Raw genomic sequence first — 18,318 nt, 5'->3', positions numbered from 1 at the left:
TGAGGAGTTCATTGTGGGCAGTGCCACCCCTGGCATGGTAGTTCTGGGATCTATAATAAAGTAGGCTGAGCAATCCATAGAGACAAATTCAGGAGGGAGTGTTCCTCTAAAACCTTTGCCTCAGTTTGTGTTCAAGGTTCCTGTTCTGATTTCTCTCAATGTTTAGCTATAGTAAAGACAACTAAACTAAATAAACCCTTTCTTCTCCAATTGTCTTCTGGTCAGTATTTTATCACAGGAGTAGAAAGCAAGGTAGGACAATGCAGGAGTGAAAATGATGAGTTGTACAGAAGTTCTATTTGTAGTTTTCTGAGGAATCTTCACACTGTTTTTACAGTACACCATTGTACATTCTCACTAACATCGCATATGTGGTTCAGTTCTTTACATAGTTGACAGAACTTTGTTTTCTGCCTTTTTTTTTTTTTTTTGGTAGGACTGGTGGATCAAATCCAGGGCTTACAGCATACTGACAATGTGCTCAGAATCATTCCATTTTTATGTGCATTTCGTTACAGGTCTATGGATCATTGTAATAATGATTTATTAATTGTTAAAGTCACACCAACAATAGCAATTATACTGATCAGCCAGAAAAGAGAAAAAGGTATAATTTGCGTTCTTTGGATAGAGATTTTGTTTTGCTAATTACAAACTTAAGCTTATTTTTGTAATTTATTATTCATCCATCATAGTAAATATTTAAGAAAGTTTGTAAGAAATATTGTGGTAAAATGTATGGTGGGACTTCTTGGACCTGCCAGTGGTTAAATAAAGACACAGAGTCTAATTAATATTTATAAAAGCTTAGGCCTTTAGCTGGCCAGACTCTCAACTAGTTCATAAATTAAATTAACCCAACTAACCCTGGCATATGTCCAGCTATGAGGTGAGGTCTTTACCTTTCTGCACCTGTTCGAATTTGTGTACCTCAAAGTCCCACTGATGAATCATCCTCAATCTGCTTCTTCTCTCAGAAACTCCCTCTCTGCATGGAAGTTCTGCCTTCTGCTTCCTACTTAGCTATTGGCCATTAGATATTTATTAAATCAATCAGCAAGTAAGGAAGGAAGAGTCTTTACAAACTATGAGGCTGAGGACCAGCAACTTAGCTCAGTTGGTAAAACACCAGCCTTGCAAGCATGGGAACCTGAGTTCAAGTCCCAGAACCCGCCTCAATGTGAGATGGAGGCAGGAGGATCTCTGTGAGTTCCAGGCCAGCCTGGTCCACAGAGCAAGTCCTCCAGGACAGCCTGAGCCACACAGAAGGACTGTGTCTCAGAGGTGGGGGAAAAATTTAAATATTAAAAAAAAAAAACCTGAACAAACTATGAGGCTGATGTTGATCCATAAGAATAACAGTACCAAAATCTGGCCAGTACTTAGCCAGTACAGGATTAACAGAGGCACACCTTCACCGTGCACAAAAGATCACCCCAACAAAGAGAAATCTGAATTGGAAACTGTAGACTATTGCAGAAGGTCTTGACTGATGATGCCCAGGATACCAAAGGCTTATTGGATGCTTTGAGAATGCCAAATGTGTCAACTTGGTTGGGTGATTGAGTGCTACTATCTACTTCTGTGGTAGCTGGAAGCTATTTGTCTGGAGGGAAAACTAAGAAATTGCTAGAATATTGTGTTTTCCCTTCATCTATGTTCCATCTCATTGTGTGAATCTGATGTGGCTACACAGGTGAGAAAAACCAAGAAGTGATCCTCACGGGAACCTAAACACAAGAGTAAGATGAAACCTGGGTGTCTCCTCAGTAGCAGAGTGGTACTTCAGACCTTACTCTTAGTCCTTTGGCCGCCTACCATTCTCCTCAAGGCCAGCTTCACCTCTTGGTTCCGAAGAGTGTAGATGAGGGGATTGAGGAAAGGAGTGATGGCTGTGGGGAAGAGAGCAGCCGCCCCATCCAGGGTGCTGTGGCTCTCAGGTCGCAGGTAGATGAAGGCACAGGGCACATAGTATACAGTAACCATGGTTACATGGGCTCCACATGTTGAGAAGGCCCTCTGCCGCCCATCAGCTGTGCGGATTCTCAGGATGGCCCGAATGATATAGATGTATGAGAGAAGGATCAGGGAGAAACAACTGGCGACCACCACTCCAATGTCCACAAAGGTCACCAACTCATTGACTGTGGTATCTGCACAGGCTAGCTTCAAAACAGCAGGGATGTCACAGAAGAAGTAATCTACCTGATTGGGACCACAGTAGGGCAAGCGAAAGGTTAGAATGGCCTGGATTGCTCCATGGATTGAGCCAGCCACCCAAGCTCCAGCCACCAGCAAGGTACTCAGCTTAGCAGACATGAGTACTGGGTAACGCAGGGGTTGACATATTGCCAGGTACCTGTCATAGGCCATTGTGGTATAGAGGAAACACTGGGAGCTTCCCAGAAAGTGATAGAAATAAAGTTGAGCTACACAGCCCCCAAATGGGATGGGCTTAATTCCTGGAGTGAAGTTCATCATGAGCCGGGGGACAATGATGGTAGAGATGCCCATGTCGATAATGGAGAGAGCACCAAGGAAGATGTACATGGGGCGAGCATGGAGCTGTGTGTCTGCACAGACAGTGATCAGGATGAGCAGGTTCCCCAGCTGAGTGAGGATGTAGATTAGCAAAAAGAACAGGAACAGGAATGTCCTCAGCCTGGGAGGGTGGGGCACTCCTGTGAGGATGAACTCAGTCAGGAGTGTGCAGTTGATGCTTTCCATCTTTATGAGACCTAGAGAACCGACAAGCAGGGTTAGCATGGATGACATGAAAGTGAGGGGGACTAAGGAAGGAAACGTGGGTGGTAATGGGGAAGTTCTGTGAAGCTGTGACCAATATGGATGACTTGTGCTCTCTGCCGGGAGCACTGCAGATGAAAGCTCATGAGCACAGAGATTATCTCTCTCTCTTTCTCTGTCTCTCTCTCTCTGCCCTATTGTTGTACTGAGTAGTTACTCATGCTGACAATCACATTATTGCTGATCTATATCTCCATCTCCATTTTCACTTTCAATGAACAAATGGTGGCAGTAAATTTTTATTTATAAAAAATTCTAAAATCACTTTAAAGCAAGGAGTGATATAGTTCATGTATACTTTTATTTCCAGCACTTGAGAGAGAGAGAGGCAGGAGGATTAGAATTTCAAGATCATACATACTTGTGTGCAGTGAGTTTGGGCCAGCCTGAGCTATCTGAGAAAAGAAAACCAATCAACTAACACAGGTGAATGGTGACAGACGAACTTCAGAAAGGGAATAAACACCTTTCTTTTCCAGATATGAGTCACAGATTCTAGCCCCCTCCACTCACTTTCCAAGCTCTATGAGCTAAGCAATGCCTTTGCTCCCACCTGAGTTCTGCAGTACCTATGACTAAGTCAGGGGATAGCTCTGTTCTTGGTGTCACTGGTATTCTAGCTTTTTGGGGCTCCTGAGTCATAGTGTTACATGTACTCAGAAGGCTTACTCAGTCATATCCTCCTCTAGATAAGACTGGATCTAGGAAATCATTTGGTTCCCTTCAAGTACTCAAGAGAATGACAAACCAAAGAAACAGCTAATCAGTTCACAGTAAGATAACTTATTCCTAAGAGTGAAATGCTGTGTCTCCTGCCAGGGCACCTACTTAGTAACCATTAGAAACCAAGTTAGGAATTGTATGTATATTTCTTCATTTTGAAAGGGAGCAAAGGGAATTTGATAAAACATATTTAATCTGGTCTGGGTGAGTTCTGAGGAGTTCAGAATGGTTCATCACCAGGATCTTTAAGGACACTTCCCACTTCACTTCAGATACACGGGCTTTGCCTTTGGGTAGGCATGAGAACATAGTGATGGAGTTTTAGTCCATTCTCTCCTGGAGCCTGTGTCTCTCTCAGAGTACACAGTCTTCACTACCACCCCAACTTACTTCCCTAAGTTCACACTTTTCACACTGTTTTCTTGTTTATGCTAAGGAATGTTATTTTCTTCCTCTTCCTGCTTCTCTTTCTTCTTTTCCTTTGTGTCTTCTTCTTTTCTTCTTCTCTTCTTCCTTTTCCTGCTCTTTTTTTTTTTTTTTGTTTTCTTCTTGCTTCCCCCAACCCTTGCTGCTAAGCCCAGTGCTGAGAACTGAATCTAGGCCCTGTGTATGTGAGGCAAGTGTCTACATTGAACTAGCTCCCAGCTGAGAATGTTCTCTAATGCTGTCTAGCAAGAGGAATTTCTTTTGCAAAAGTTCTTATTGCTAGTGACTTGTAGTCCATTCTCAGTGTGAATTGCAGCCCGCCATGAGGAGCTGGAGAGGATAGTATTTCTTAAGCCTGTTAATAGGAAGAATGAGGGAAGGATGCAACCTATTTGTAACACTGAATGTCTATCTGATGTGAATTCATTCTAGGTGCAAAATTTTCCTGTCATTTCTTTTTCTTCTTCAATTAATTATGAATACTAACAGGCAAACTTCCCTTCCCTTCTTTTACATGTGTTCCCTCTGGGTCATGCCCATTATCACAGTTTTTTTTTTTTTTTTTAAAGCATGAAGGTTGTTATTTGCAGAGCAACCACCCTCTATGATTTAGTGTTGATTTATTTATATCCCCAGACATGGCTCTGAAATAATTTAATGCCTTTCAAGAACAGATATGGGGAGATGAAGGAGGGAAGAACAGAGAATTAAGGAGAGAGAGGAAGAAAGGAGTATGGCAGAAAAGGGAAGCAACCAAGGACTGGTGAAGCCTCATTTGGGTGGAGATGGGGTTCATGGAAACACTGGACAGAAAGCATATGTAGTGGGCTGACTTCAGCCCCAGCACTGAAACAGAAACAGCTCCACAACCTCTCCATCACTGGAGTGTGGTAGTAAAAACCACAGACTAAAATTTTTGTATATATACTCATACATGTATGAAGAATTTAAGAACAAGAGGCTATGCCTTTTAAGAAGGCCATGGGAAGAGCTGGAGAGATGAGAGAGAGAAATGTGCTAATATCTTAGTTAAAAACAAAATGAAAAATCAAAACAAAACACAACATTTCATAGAGTAATAGTGTCATTTACATCCAAGTAGAGTTCTCATGATCCCCAGAGGCTAAATGAGAAAGAAATCTCACAGCTGAAAAATGGAGTGTGGCTTCCAAACATGCCTCGTGGTTGCCTGTCCAGAAGTTCTTTGTTTTACTGAATTGTCTGAAACAATTTAAGTGAAGCGTTGGTTTGAATAATGAGTTTAAGAGTCAAACTCGGGGTTAATAGCATCTTTCAAAACCTAGGTGTAAGTAGCAACATGACTCAGTACACAGGGCTGGTATCGGTGTGGATTGTGAGGACCTGAGTTCAATTACCAGAAAGCAGGTAGAAAAGCCTGATATGCTGGTGCACAGTTGTAACCTCAGTGTTTCTTAGCCAACGGCATGGGAAGCCGAGATGGAAGTGGTGAGTTGGGAGCAGGAGACAGGAGAATGGCACAGTAGCTTCCCGGACAGCTAGCTACGAAGCAAGGCTGGAACAAGAGAGGTCCCTCCTCAGCAAGTTGTCCTCTGCCTTACACACACACACACACACACCATAATTAAAAAATAAAAAAAAATTAAAAGACAAAAACCCCTCTAAATACAAAACACACCTAGATGTAGTGAAATGCGTCTTTTTGAGGTGTGGCTGGTAGTCTACGTTGGTCTTGGGCTAATTATGCAACCAAGGATGGGTTGAGTTTCTGCTCTTCCCACCTGCACAGCTTTACTGACACTACAAGTGTGTTCCTGCCATGCCAGGTGTATATACCGTGCTGGGAAACCACCAGGCCCTCTACCAACTGTGCCACATCCTCAGCTCTATGACCAAATTAGAGTCAAAGTCTGTTGCTGTGAATCTACACACAATTACCCATTTTTTTTCACTATTATTTTGTCATGAGAGTGTCCTTCATTACTATTTTTTTTTTTAAATGATGGAGTAAGTTTATTTAGCATGAACAATGATACTTCATAGAAAAAAAAAGGAAATGCTGAAGAAGGGGTGTTTGGGAATGGACACATCATATTATCAGAAGGCAGTGGTGGAAGAGTGAGTTGATAAACGAGAGGCCTTTGGGCTTTTCGGGAGCTGAGAAGACAAGCCCCTAAGCAGCGTGCCTCTGCAGTCCCCAGCTGCTGCTGCTTACAGTGCTGAGCTGTCCTCTCTTCTTGGTCAGGGAAACAGAAATAGCCACTTGTGGGAGAATTTTCATTGCGATTTGTTTTTTACATGCTGAAGTTTGTGTTTAGTTACAAGAAGAAACTTAAACTGTACTTTTGGATAAAGGGAGAGAGCAAGGGGCTCGTTTTCCATCTGCATTGCCTTTTCTTTTTGTTGTGTTTTGAGACAGGTTTCCTGTACAGTGCTGACAATTCTACAGCTCACCCTGTAGACCAGGCTGCCCTTGAACTCAGTGAACTTAGAGATCTGACTGCCTCTGCCTCTCTGCTGGGATAAAAGGAGTGTGCTACCACTGCCTGGCTTCATCTGCAGTGTCTTAATTCAGCCCCAAATAATCTTTGTGCTAAAGTGACATTAATAGTTTGTTAAAATTTTTTTTTCTTTTGAGACAGGGTCACATATAGCCCTCTCCAGCTTTGAGGTCGTCTTTCCCTCTTTCTTTCTCCCAAGCACTACATGCCACATGCATGCCACAATTCATAGCTTCAAAGTTACCTATTTTCGAGTGGCAGATTTGAATCCCTCTCACCAGCAATTATCATTGCTGCAGTTTTACCTATGTTTTACATGTGTGTATAATCCTTTAATTTTCATAGATTACTTTTGTCTGTTCCTAACTCTACTCACACATTTTATCTCTTGCCCTTTTCCTGAATTTAACAAGAAGGGTTTTAAACTAAAAAGGATCTAAAGATGAATCACATTAAAATGAGTACGTGTGTGTGTGTGTGTTGTGTGTGTAATAAGAAAGTGTTGTAATAAAATCTGGGACAAGATTCTAACAAATTCCAAAAAGAATATTGAGCCGCTCATGGTGGTACACGCCTTTAACCCCAGCACTCAGGAGGCAGGGGCAGGAGCCTAGTCTAGAGAGTGAGAGACACGGCAGACAGGGCTACACAGTGAGACCCTGTCTTAAAAAAACAAGCAAACAACATCCTCCCCAACAAAGCAAGACAAGAACATAAGACCTTTAGTATCTAGTCTGGGTTATCCATTCAAAATATCCTCTATCATATTCCACCTTGCTGAATCTAACCTGGAATTGCGCTCAGGGAAGTGACTAGATAAGGATCGCACAGAAGGAGCACAGCTAGAACCTAGACACTCTCACCCTCCCTGGCTCACAGGAAAGGCAGTCAGTGAACTGTTGTTAGTGAGGAAGAGCTTTGGAGAAGGATGGAAAGAGGTAGCCAATGAACAGCTGGAGAGGCAGAGTCACATGATTTAGCAGAACAGAAAGAAACATTGTTGGAGAGCAGAAAGACAAGGATGCCCACTAATTAAATAAAGAACAGGCTGAGGGGTGACAGAGTGGAGACATGCCTTGTGGCTCTGCCCTGATCTTTGGCTGTATGTGAGACTTAGGTATTTGGGAACACGGGCCTGTCTCTTTAGCACCCCTCTGCATTAGCCATCAAGCCTCCAGATGACTGAAAGATGGGACTCATACCATGGCAGGTGTGGAAGGGTGAGTGTCTCTCATCAGGAGGTGCCAGCATCCACAGAAGAAGGTCCTGTTTGCAGCATGAGAGAAGGGATACAGTATTGCTGGAGAGAGTTCTACACCCCACAGGGTGAGCACCAGCTATTGTAAGGAGCTGATGGGAGAAGACTCAAGCAGCGGACTGAGACACTGAAACTTGAATTATTTATTACTTGTGGATCTTCTTCTCCCATTTGCTTGTGGACTGAGGAAGACTGATGCTTTACTGTAGGTGGTTCTGGCTATGGTTGGTTTTTGCTTTGTTGTTCCCAGGGGCACTTAAGTGTGTGAGCTCTTTAGTGTGGGGACTGTTGTAACAGCACCCCTGTGAGAAGGCAACACTCATGTCTGTAATCTGTCTCCTGGGAGTGTCTTCCTCACTAGCTTTCACCAGTTTTGTAATACCAGGGGGACAAAGGTCTGTGGGGATTATCACAGGGGACTTGATAACTTCATATCTTTGGCTTTCATTTGCTCTTAAAGCAAAACATGAGGGGCTGGAGAGATGGTTCAAATATTAAGAGCACTGGCTGCTCTTCTAAAGGTCATGAGTTCAATTCCCAGCAACCACATGGTGGCTCACAACATCTATAATGAGACCTGGGTCTCTCTTCTCTCAGGCAGGTGTACATGCAGGCAGAACACTGTGTACATGATAAATAAATAAATCTTAAAAAAAAAACCCCAAAACTTGAAACTGGAGGAAGAAGAAAAGGAAGAGGAGGGGCAGAAAGAGGTGGGGAGGAATGGGAGTAGGTTGAGGACAAAGAAGAGGAAAGAGGAGGAAGGGGCTAAGGGAAGAGGAGGAGAGAGGAGTGTGGTTATTAAAGCTGAAGGTTGTTTTGCACTAACGTATTCATACGCTATGAAGCTAAGCTTTCTTTGAATGACTAAGGTGCTTTATGATAGATCTTCATAGACTAAGGGAAACATAGACCTGACTCTCTCACCAGGCTATTTAGTGTATTTATTTTCTAGCTTATTTTGTTTTTGCTATTGTAGTCTCACGAAGTGTAAATCAATTTTGAACTCCTGATCTTCCTTCCATCCTCTGCCTCCCATGCGCCAGGATTACAGTTGTGGTCACCAACCCTGGCTTTGTTATAGATTTTTCCGATCCATCTATCATGTGAAATGTGTTTGCATTTATTTATTTATTTTATACTTTTTGCATATGTATGTGTGTGGATCAGGTATTAGGTGCTCATGTTTAGTTCAGAGGACAACTTTTTTTTAAGTCATTTTTTTCTTTTTATTAATTACAGTTTATTCATTTTGTGTAGCCCTTATAGCTCCCTCCCTCCTCCCCTCCCAACCCCACCCTCCCTCTCCCTTCTCCACCCATGTCCCTCCCCAAGTCCACTGATGGGGGAGGTCCTCCTCACCTTCCTTCTGATCCGAGTCTATCAGGTATCATCAGGAGTGGCTGCATTGTCTTCCAGAGGACAACTCTTGAGGGTGAGTTTTTTCCTTCTACAGTGTGGATTCTGGAAATCAAAGTCGGGTTACCAGACTCAGTGGCAAGTGTCTTTATCTCCTAAGCCATCTTGCTGGCTCCCATGCACAATATTTCAAGCATTCTCTAAAACATTCACTATTTTTGTTTATTTCATTAAGCGTATTTATTTATTAAGCTTTTTGCAAGTATAAAAGCAATTGAACACATTTCTTCAAATATTCTACCCTCCCTTTCCTGACTGACTCCCACTCTCAATAGTCTCACTTGTCTTCTTGACAAATTTCCTTCTACTATTCACACAATACAATCTATCTTTTTGATTTATTATTTATTAACCTATTTAAACTTATTTTTATGAGTCATTATTTGAGAGTTTCTAGTTTTACACACTGTGTTTTATTTTATTTTATGTTTTCTTTTTATTATTAGTTACATTTTATTAACTCTGTGTCCCAGCTGTATCCTGCTCCCTCATTCCCTCCCAAACCCTCCCTCCCTCCCTCATCTCCTCCCTGCTCCTTTCCAAGTCTACTGATAGGGGAGGACCTCCTCCCCTTTCATCTGACCCTGTTTTATCAGGTATCTTGAGGACTGGCTGCAAAGTCCTCCTCTGTGGCCTAGCAGGACTGCTCCTCCCTTGGGGGGATGGGGAGGTCAAAGAGCCAGCCATTGAGTTCCTGTCAGAAATAGTCCCTGTTCCCCTTACTAGGAGAAACCAATTGGTTACTGAGCTACCACGGGCTACATCCGAGCAGAGGTTCTAGGTTATATCCATACATGGACCTTGGTGGAGTATCAGTCTCAGAAAAGACCCCGCACACTGTGTTTTAGTCATATTCATCTTGCTTTCCCAGATTTGCCCAGATCATTCCCCTTCTCTGCCTACCCAACTTAATGCTCCTTGTTTTTTAAAAATACTTTTATAAAAGAAAAATATTTTGTTTATTTTTTTGAGATTATAATTTAATCACATCCTTTCCCTCCTTCCTTGTCTCCATCTGAACCCTCCCACACACCACTCTCATATATTCCTTTCTGCTCTCTTTCAAATTGTGGCTTCTTTTCTTATTAGTTGCTATATGCTGTCTTAGTCAATGTTCTACTGCTGTGAAGTGTTAAAGTCATTTTTATAAAACTGTGTTTGTTTCTCAGTTTCTCTTTTCACCTGTCTATCTCACAAATAATTGAGGCTCTATTATATTATGTTAACAAGCTTCACAGCACAAGAACTGAGCTGTTTTAACTCTCCTTTTTAAAATTTTTTTAATTTAAAAATTTTAATATTAATTACAGTTTATTCACTTTGTATCCCAGCTGTAGCCCCCTTCCTCATTCCCTCCCAGCCTTACCCTCCCTCCTTCATCTCCTCCCATGCCCCTCTCCAAGTCCACTGATAGGGGAGATCCTCCTCCCCTTACATCTGACCCTAGCCTATTAGATCTCAATTATGTTAATATCTTATATTTGAAAAAAGACTGTTAACTCACTCAATCACATAATTGTATCTGAGCACATGAAGAGCAGATATTGAATTAGTAGAACACAAAATGGTATTGCAAAAAAATGTTTTACATGTTCCATGCTTTAAATAGAGTTTTTATATATTTTGGGTATTAGTCCTCTATCAGATGTGCAGTTAGTAAAAATCTTTTCCCATTCTGTAGGCTGCCGCTTTGTCTGCATGACAGTGTCCTTTGTCTTACAGAAGCTTTTCAGTTCTATGAGATCCCATTTATTAATTGTTGATCTTAGTGCCTGAGATAATGGTGATAAGAACTAATTTCTCTGTTCAGAAAGTCTTATCCTGTGCCAATGATTTCAAGGCTAGTTTCCACTTTTTTTTTTTTTTTCTATCAGGTTTAGTTCATCTGGCCTTATATTGAGGTCCTTGATCTATCTAGAGTTGAGTTTTGTACAGGATGATAAATATGGAGCTATTTGCATTCTTCTCCATGCAGACATTCAGTTTGACCAGCATTTTTTGTTGAAGACTGTTCCTCTTCCCCTAGTTTGTGTTCATAGATATGTGGGTTCATGTCTGGGTCTTCAGTTCAATTTCATTAATCAATGTGTCTGTTTTTGTACTTTCTATTAGCTTTGCAGTACAGTTTGAGGTTAGGGATGGTGATACCTCCATAAATTCTTTTGTTATTCAGTATTGTTTCAGCTTTACTGAGTTTTGTGTTTCTATATAAAGTTAATTTTTTCAATTTCTATAAAGAATTGTTTTTCTAATTTATTTCTCAGTGTCTTTGACATTTGTACATAGGAAGGTCATTTGGTAAAGCTGTAACACAAACAGCAATGAAGCATGCTTTCTGCTCTTTAGGATTCCTACCTAAATGATTATAGAGGCTAGCCAAGGAAAAGTGCTGTTTAAGAGTTCAATAAACTATAGTTACACAGAGAAGGTAGCAGTTATAGCCAGGAGAGTTAGTAAAAGCTTCTTTAGGTCTCAGAATTTTTGTCCAGGTCTTGAATGAAGCATACATTATCAGATAACCAACATGGAGGAGTCAGAAACATATTTCAAATATAGAACTGAAACAAAGTCTCAAATATGGGAAAGCATAGAGGATGTGGAGGGATGGCAGATAAAAGTGGGGATGAGAGAGATGAGGAGGTAGAGACATTTTGAGAGGTGAAAATGTTGGAATTGGATGTGAAAAACTTTGCATTCCATGCTAAAAGTTCCATCTTTATCTTATGCAGTGGAAAGCCAGTGAATGTTCAGAAGAAAAATGAAATATTTAGTTTTCACTTTGAGAAAAGAAATTCTGGCAGCTCTGTGGTGAAGGATGGAGTGACAGAATGACAAGGAGCCTGAGGGATATTCCTGGGGCAGAATGAAAATGGCTACATGGAAAAGAGGGAGAGGCTGGTCAGATACACATATGCACCAAAGAGCCCAAGTGAATGCTAGTGAGGACATGTCTGCCTTAACTTATACAATGGGGCTCTGGATACTGAGAGCTTGGGGAGTTCGGATGCAGCAAAAAAGATGTCAGGAAATGAAGTCCTATTAAATTGTTCTCCCCAAATCTGCTTAGATATTTACCATCAACATTTGTGTAAAATACATGTTTTTACCAAGGAATGTAAAATAACTGGGCAAATTATTGAGATTTTGTAGAGTATTAGAAGAAGCATTTGTATTAGTGGATTTGTATCAAGTTCATTTTAAACTGTTATCTATGTATCAAATATCTGTCACACGAACAGTAACTAAAAACACAGCAGTGATGGCAGTGTATGTGGTCCCTGAGCCAGTGGCTACTTTTTCTCTTCATCCACACTCCCTCTACCTGCTCTAAGCCTTTTCAGGGCAGACTTCACTTCCTGGTTCCTTAGGGTGTAGATGAGAGGATTGAGTAATGGAGTGACAACAGTATAAAACACAGCAACTGCTCCATCAAAGGAACTTTTGGATCCTGCCCGAAGGTAGATGAAAATGCAGGGGACATAGTAGACTGTGACCACGGTGAGATGGGAGCCACAGGTGGAGAAGGCACGCCTCCTCCCATCAGCAGTGCGTATCTTCAGGATGGCATGGACTATGTTGGCATAGGAGAGCAGAATCAGCATGAAGCAACTGGCAGCCACTACCCCAATGTCCACAAAGGTCACACGTTCATTGATTGTTGTGTCAGCACAGGCCAGTCTCAACACTGCAGGAATATCACAGAAGAAATAATCCACTTGCCTGGGCCCACAGTAGGGCAATCGGAAGGTCAGAGTGGCTTGAATAGACCCATGGATGGAGCCTGCCACCCAAGCTCCAGCCACTAAGGTTGTGCATAGTCTCCCATTCATGAGCACTGGGTAGCGCAGAGGCTGGCATATTGCCAGGTACCTGTCATAGGCCATCAGTGTGTAGAGGAAGCACTGAGTGCTGCCTAGGAAGTGGAAGAAATAGAGTTGAGCTACACAGCCTCCAAATGGGATAGCCTTGCTGGCAGGAGTGAAGTTTACTATAATTCGAGGAACAATGACTGAGGAGAGCCACATGTCCAGGAAAGAGAGCACACCCAGAAGAATGTACATGGGGCGGGCATGCAGCTTGGGGTCAGCCCACACAGTGAGCAGAATGAGCAGATTCCCCAGCTGTGTGAGGATGTAGATGAGGAAGAAGACCAGGAAGAGGAAGGTTCTCAGATTTGGGGGGTGAGCCAAGCCCAGGAGAATGAAATCTGTCACCACAGTGTCCAGTGATGTGTTTCTGTTTCTTCTCATGTCTTAGTCTGTTAAGATGAATCACAAAGTTAGACAGGGGGATTACAAGAGAGGGAGGAGGTAAGGTAATGCTTTTGTTTGATGATTAGTGGCTAACATGCACACAAAATTGTTTTGAAAGAAGAGTTGGGGCCATCTATTAATTATTTAGGTTTATGTAGAAAAACGAACAACCTAGAGTCTGGCTGTTTTGGTAGATGTATGGAAATCCCTGCTCAGGGAGAGGAACAGTATTGTACAGATGAAGGAACAGGAGAAACTGTGAGCCGTAGGATGGAGCGATAACTTCAGTCAGAAGGGATTTTAATGAAGGCAGGCTACAGCAAATGCAGGACAGAGTAGAGCTAATATCCTATGATCACATGTACTTTCTCCCATACTTGATCTCCCTGCAATGCTGCCTCTTTGCCTTCTGCTAAGAACTACACATATCCACCATAGCATGCAAAATATGCAATGTTTCTCCACCCCTTCTTCACCACCTCATCAGCTCCCACTTAGTGTCTGGTCAGGGCACGTGACTCTAAAGGCCTTCCTGAAGTGTGCTCTGGCACTCTTCAGAGGCCTTGTCACTTATCTCTTCCCTGGGTAGGCCTCTATTCCCTTTAGCCTTGCCCAGGGGGCCGTTGCCTTCAAGAATTCTTTTCTGTTCTTGAGGACAACATACACTTCTTCAGTCACTTGGTCTTGTTAAATGCCAAGGTTGGTCTCAAAATCCTGGGCTTGAATTGTTTTCCTGGTTTGGTCTCTGGAATAGCTCAGGCTATAGGAATATGCCACCATGTCCCGTTATTGATTTCCAAAAAATAAAAATTTTGAAAAGTCTCTTGAGTTGTTTAAGGTGTGTACTAGATTTTATTGGTAAAGAGTTTTCTTTTTCCTCACCAAGGTTTTTCCTTTGTTTGTTTTGTTTTTGCCATGATGGTGTTTTAAGGAATTTTGGTTCTTTAAGATAGAGATTCATTATGGAGCCCAGAGTAATTTGAAACTTGTGATCATCTTGCCTTAGTTTCCCAAGCACTGTGATTACAGTCATGGGTATTGCAAGGTATTTAATCCCATTGTAAACAATCCCATTGTGAACTGTAAAACCCTGTTTCTTGTTTGGGTGTGGTTGAGCCCATCACACACCTCTAATCCAAGAATTTTCTTTTTATTGTAAAGAAGTGATCATGGTGTGGTTCAGCCCTAGACCATACCTTTAATTCAAGAGCTTTCTGTACATAGGATTTAATAAAGTTAACCCTAGGTCAAGAGGCAGAGCAAGAAGCCAGCTGACAGTGGTTAAGTAGGAGGAACTTTGAGTTAAGGGATATTTAAGACAGCATTGAGAAGTAGAAGGAGCTTTTATCTCTCGAGCTCTTGAGCTTTGAGATAGCAAGCCTTTGGCCTTGGGTTTTGGCCTTTTCCTTCTGGGCTGTCAGCTGAGCTTTTTCCATTGTGACGTGAGCTGAGAAGGAAGGTCAGCTGGGTGCTTTCCGCCTCTCTGAGCTAGCAGGTTTTCACCCCAGTATCTGGCTCCTGAGTCTTTATTGGTAAAATAGAACGGTTAGGATTTTCCTTCTTTTATAACACATGGGTCACTATACTTAGCTAAAATTAATTTTACTGTGTATATGTCAGATATACAACATGATTTTATGAGGCACAATGGTCAGTGTACCCCAGCAAGTTAATATGCCCGCCACCTCCCACAGCTGTCTTCCTGCAGAGAGAACAGTTCCCATCTATGCACTCGGTTGAAGTGAACACAATCAGGAGTAACCTCCATTTTTCTGGACTTGTACATCCTACAAGTCCACTGATCTCCCCACTTTCTGTACATTAAGCCCTGACAAAAGTAAAACTAATGAAAGTTAACTATGAGCCAGTGGTGGTGGCACACACCTTCAATCCCAGCACTTGGGAGACAGAGGCAGGTGGATCTCTGGGAGTTCAAAGCCAGCCTGGTGGACATAGCAAGTTTCAGGACAGTCTGAATACTGAGACCCTATTTAAAACAAAAACAAAAACAAGCAAAGAAATGAACAAACAAAAAAGAGTTAATTACATGGAGAACCTAGGGTTAACATACGGATCCACAGAGATACCTTTAGAATATTCTTCTTTATAACACAAACCTCAAACATTTTATCTATACTCTCATTGAAAAAAACTGGTTTACACAATAACATTTAGTAATTAATAATGAGGAATGTATCCTACTTTATAGGGTTCACAGAAGTGCTCTTTTCAGGGTTTGTCTACAAAGAGATCAAGTTAGTTTTCTCTTACCTTGCTTCTAGGAGAGGGTGTCTTAAGATCCTTTGAGAGGATGGGGAGCTTTTGTTTGGCTGGAAGAGAGCAAAATCTTTTGGTCTTAGCACGTGCCACCTTAGGAAGTAAAGTAGATCTAAAACTGTTCTGAAAACTTGGTCATACTACCAGTATATGAAGAACATAGCTGCTTGGGTGTTCACAGACAATGAGCTTAAATGTGTGTTAGGAATCCTTGCCAAAGGAAACACGTTTCTTCAGCCTGAGACAGGAATCTCCCATGCACTTTCCTGAGCGTTTTGCTGGGAAAGGGGAGAGATCCCTCCAACCCTTTTCTTCTTGTTTGACCCCGAGGAACTCAGATGGTAGGTAGGGAGCTGGAGAGCGCTCTTTTGTGGGTGGGCCCAAGGAACAGGCTCCTTTTCTGGGTAGAGATAGCACAAAATGGTGGATTTGAGTTGGGTGTCGGTTACTGGGGTCCTGGAAGAAGTTTGACCATGGAAGTAAGGGGAAGAGGCAGAGAGCACAGTGCAGGATGAAATCATTAAGAGAGATCGGTTTTAGGGAGGGTAGAGTCTCACTTGATTTTACAGCCAAAAAGAAGCCAACCAAGGGGTGAAATGAAAACTAAGAGTAATTGAATGGTAACCTGTGATGTTTTATTACATAGCTACTGATCATTTGAAGCTGTGTGGTCTTAGTCTATGGAAACTGAGGTGTGAAAGCAAACTTGGATTCATCACTTGAATGATTTAAATATTGGGGGTGGGGAGGAAATGGTTTAGTTTGTGAAGTGCCTGTCATACAAGTATATGCTTGGGCTTCCAGCACCCATCTGAATGCTGGACACCTTAGGAAGTAAAGTAGATCTAAAACTGTTCTGAAAACTTGGTCATACTACCAGTATATGAAGAACATAGCTGCTTGGGTGTTCACAGACAATGAGCTTAAATGTGTGTTAGGAATCCTTGCCAAAGGAAACACGTTTCTTCAGCCTGAGACAGGAATCTCCCATGCACTTTCCTGAGCGTTTTGCTGGGAAAGGGGAGAGATCCCTCCAACCCTTTTCTTCTTGTGGCACACATTTGTAACCCTAGCACTGGTTGGGGTGAGGGTGGGTAGGGTGGAGGTGAGGAGGATCTCCAGAACTCATTATTAGCCTGTATAGCCTGTTGAGCTCAGGTTCAGTGAGAGATTCTGTCTCAAAATGTGATGTGATGAGGAGCTGGAGAGTTGGCTCAGCAGTTAAGAGAACTGGCTGCTCTACCAGAGGACCTAGGTTCAATTCTCAGCACCCATATATTGGCTAGCCAGTGTCTGTAACTCTATTTCTGTGAAATCTCATGCTCCTTTCTGGCATCCATGGGCACAGACACTCATGTGGTGTACAGGCATACATGCATGAAAAACACCTATACACACACAATAAAATAATAGATTAGAAAAATTACGTCAGAAGCAATTGAAAAAGACACTCAGCTTTGGCCTCTAGCCTCAGTACCCACCCACCCACATGAATACATGTGTACACACAAATAAAATAATTAAAGTAGTATATTTTTGATGAAATAAAGCATATGAAATTAAATATATGAGTATGTATTAAATATTTAAATATATATCCTATAATTTATTGTTTTAAATAACAGTTTGTTTAATGCCATCTTCTACAGTAGCTGTAATTTAATATTGAAAGCACACAATTAAAGCAGATAAGAAGATGGCAACATCACTGATACACTTGACATTTAAAACAAGCAATGTGTTACAAAGTGAAAAAAAAAAACAAGCAATGTGGTTCATGAGTGTGGCCTGTCACTGCACTGAATGAGAGTGGCGTGGACAAAGCAATAGGGGGGCAGGACTCTGTTGACCGTAGGGTGGACCATTTGCTGTGACCTTTCCTGGGAAGCTGACTTTCTTTGAGCCCCTTGTGTAGCATCTCTTCTTGCCTTTCACAGTATTACATTTATCAGGGGGCAGTTGGCCTCTTCAGCATGTCTGCACTGAAGCTGATTTTAACATAGGACACCTTTGTGTGAACAGAACTGCTTAGGGCTGGGGGATGAAGCATCCCATTCTGGCTCAGGTCTGCTTTCAGAGCCACATTCAGATGGCAGCCCTTTCAGGCTGTTTGCAGCTTAAGCTGAGGTGCAGAAAAAAGCAGACTGAAGTGAGCTTGCCTGGTATGGGGAGAGAAGTCACACTGTTTCTGTGTGATTATTCTATTGGTGTCCTAGCATTCTAAGTTAAAAGAATATTCTTAAAGAAAGGCCCCTGGAAACTGGCTTTTATGTAAACTAAGTGTTTCATTAGAAAAGAAAGGGTTAAGGGCCTTACCTCTTACAGTGCTTGCATAGTGAAGTGGAATCTGAAATCATGTATTGCTTAATCACCTTCTAAAGAGACAAAGAATAAGCAGAAGAAGTTCCTGAATCTGAAAAAGGCCACGGTAATGTAAAAATCAATATGCCTAGCATATTAACTCTGGCTGCAGTGAGGAAGAAGTCCTTAGAAGGAGGTTAAAAGTGGGGGATGCAGCCTTGCCAGGCCACAGAGGATGATGGTGCAGCCAGCCTTGATGAGACTGGATAGGCTAAGGTGAGATAAAAGGGGAGGAGGTCCTCCCCTATCAGGGGACTAGGGAAAGGGCATAGAGGAGAAGAGGGAAGGTAGGAGGGACTGGAAGGAGAGGAGGGAG

General features: G+C 42.1%; 2 protein-coding genes across 2 annotated transcripts; both read right to left on the bottom strand.

Moving 5' to 3' along the window:
• Positions 1-1,785: 1,785 nt before the first annotated feature.
• On the bottom strand, positions 1,786-2,727 carry LOC110557730 (olfactory receptor 10G3). Its single transcript, XM_060391736.1, has one exon. It carries the CDS (start codon positions 2,725-2,727, stop codon positions 1,786-1,788), a length of 942 nt encoding a protein of 313 aa, XP_060247719.1.
• Positions 2,728-12,401: 9,674 nt separating this feature from the next.
• LOC110557729 (olfactory receptor 10G2-like) lies at positions 12,402-13,361 on the bottom strand. Its single transcript, XM_021652306.2, has one exon. The coding sequence runs from the start codon at positions 13,359-13,361 to the stop codon at positions 12,402-12,404; it is 960 nt and encodes a 319-aa protein (XP_021507981.2).
• Between the last annotated feature and the right edge of the window lie 4,957 nt (positions 13,362-18,318).

Source organism: Meriones unguiculatus, chromosome 9, assembly GCF_030254825.1.
Source record: "Meriones unguiculatus strain TT.TT164.6M chromosome 9, Bangor_MerUng_6.1, whole genome shotgun sequence".
NCBI classification, from domain to species: Eukaryota; Metazoa; Chordata; class Mammalia; order Rodentia; family Muridae; genus Meriones; species Meriones unguiculatus.
This window is presented reverse-complemented; position numbering and strand designations above follow the sequence as displayed.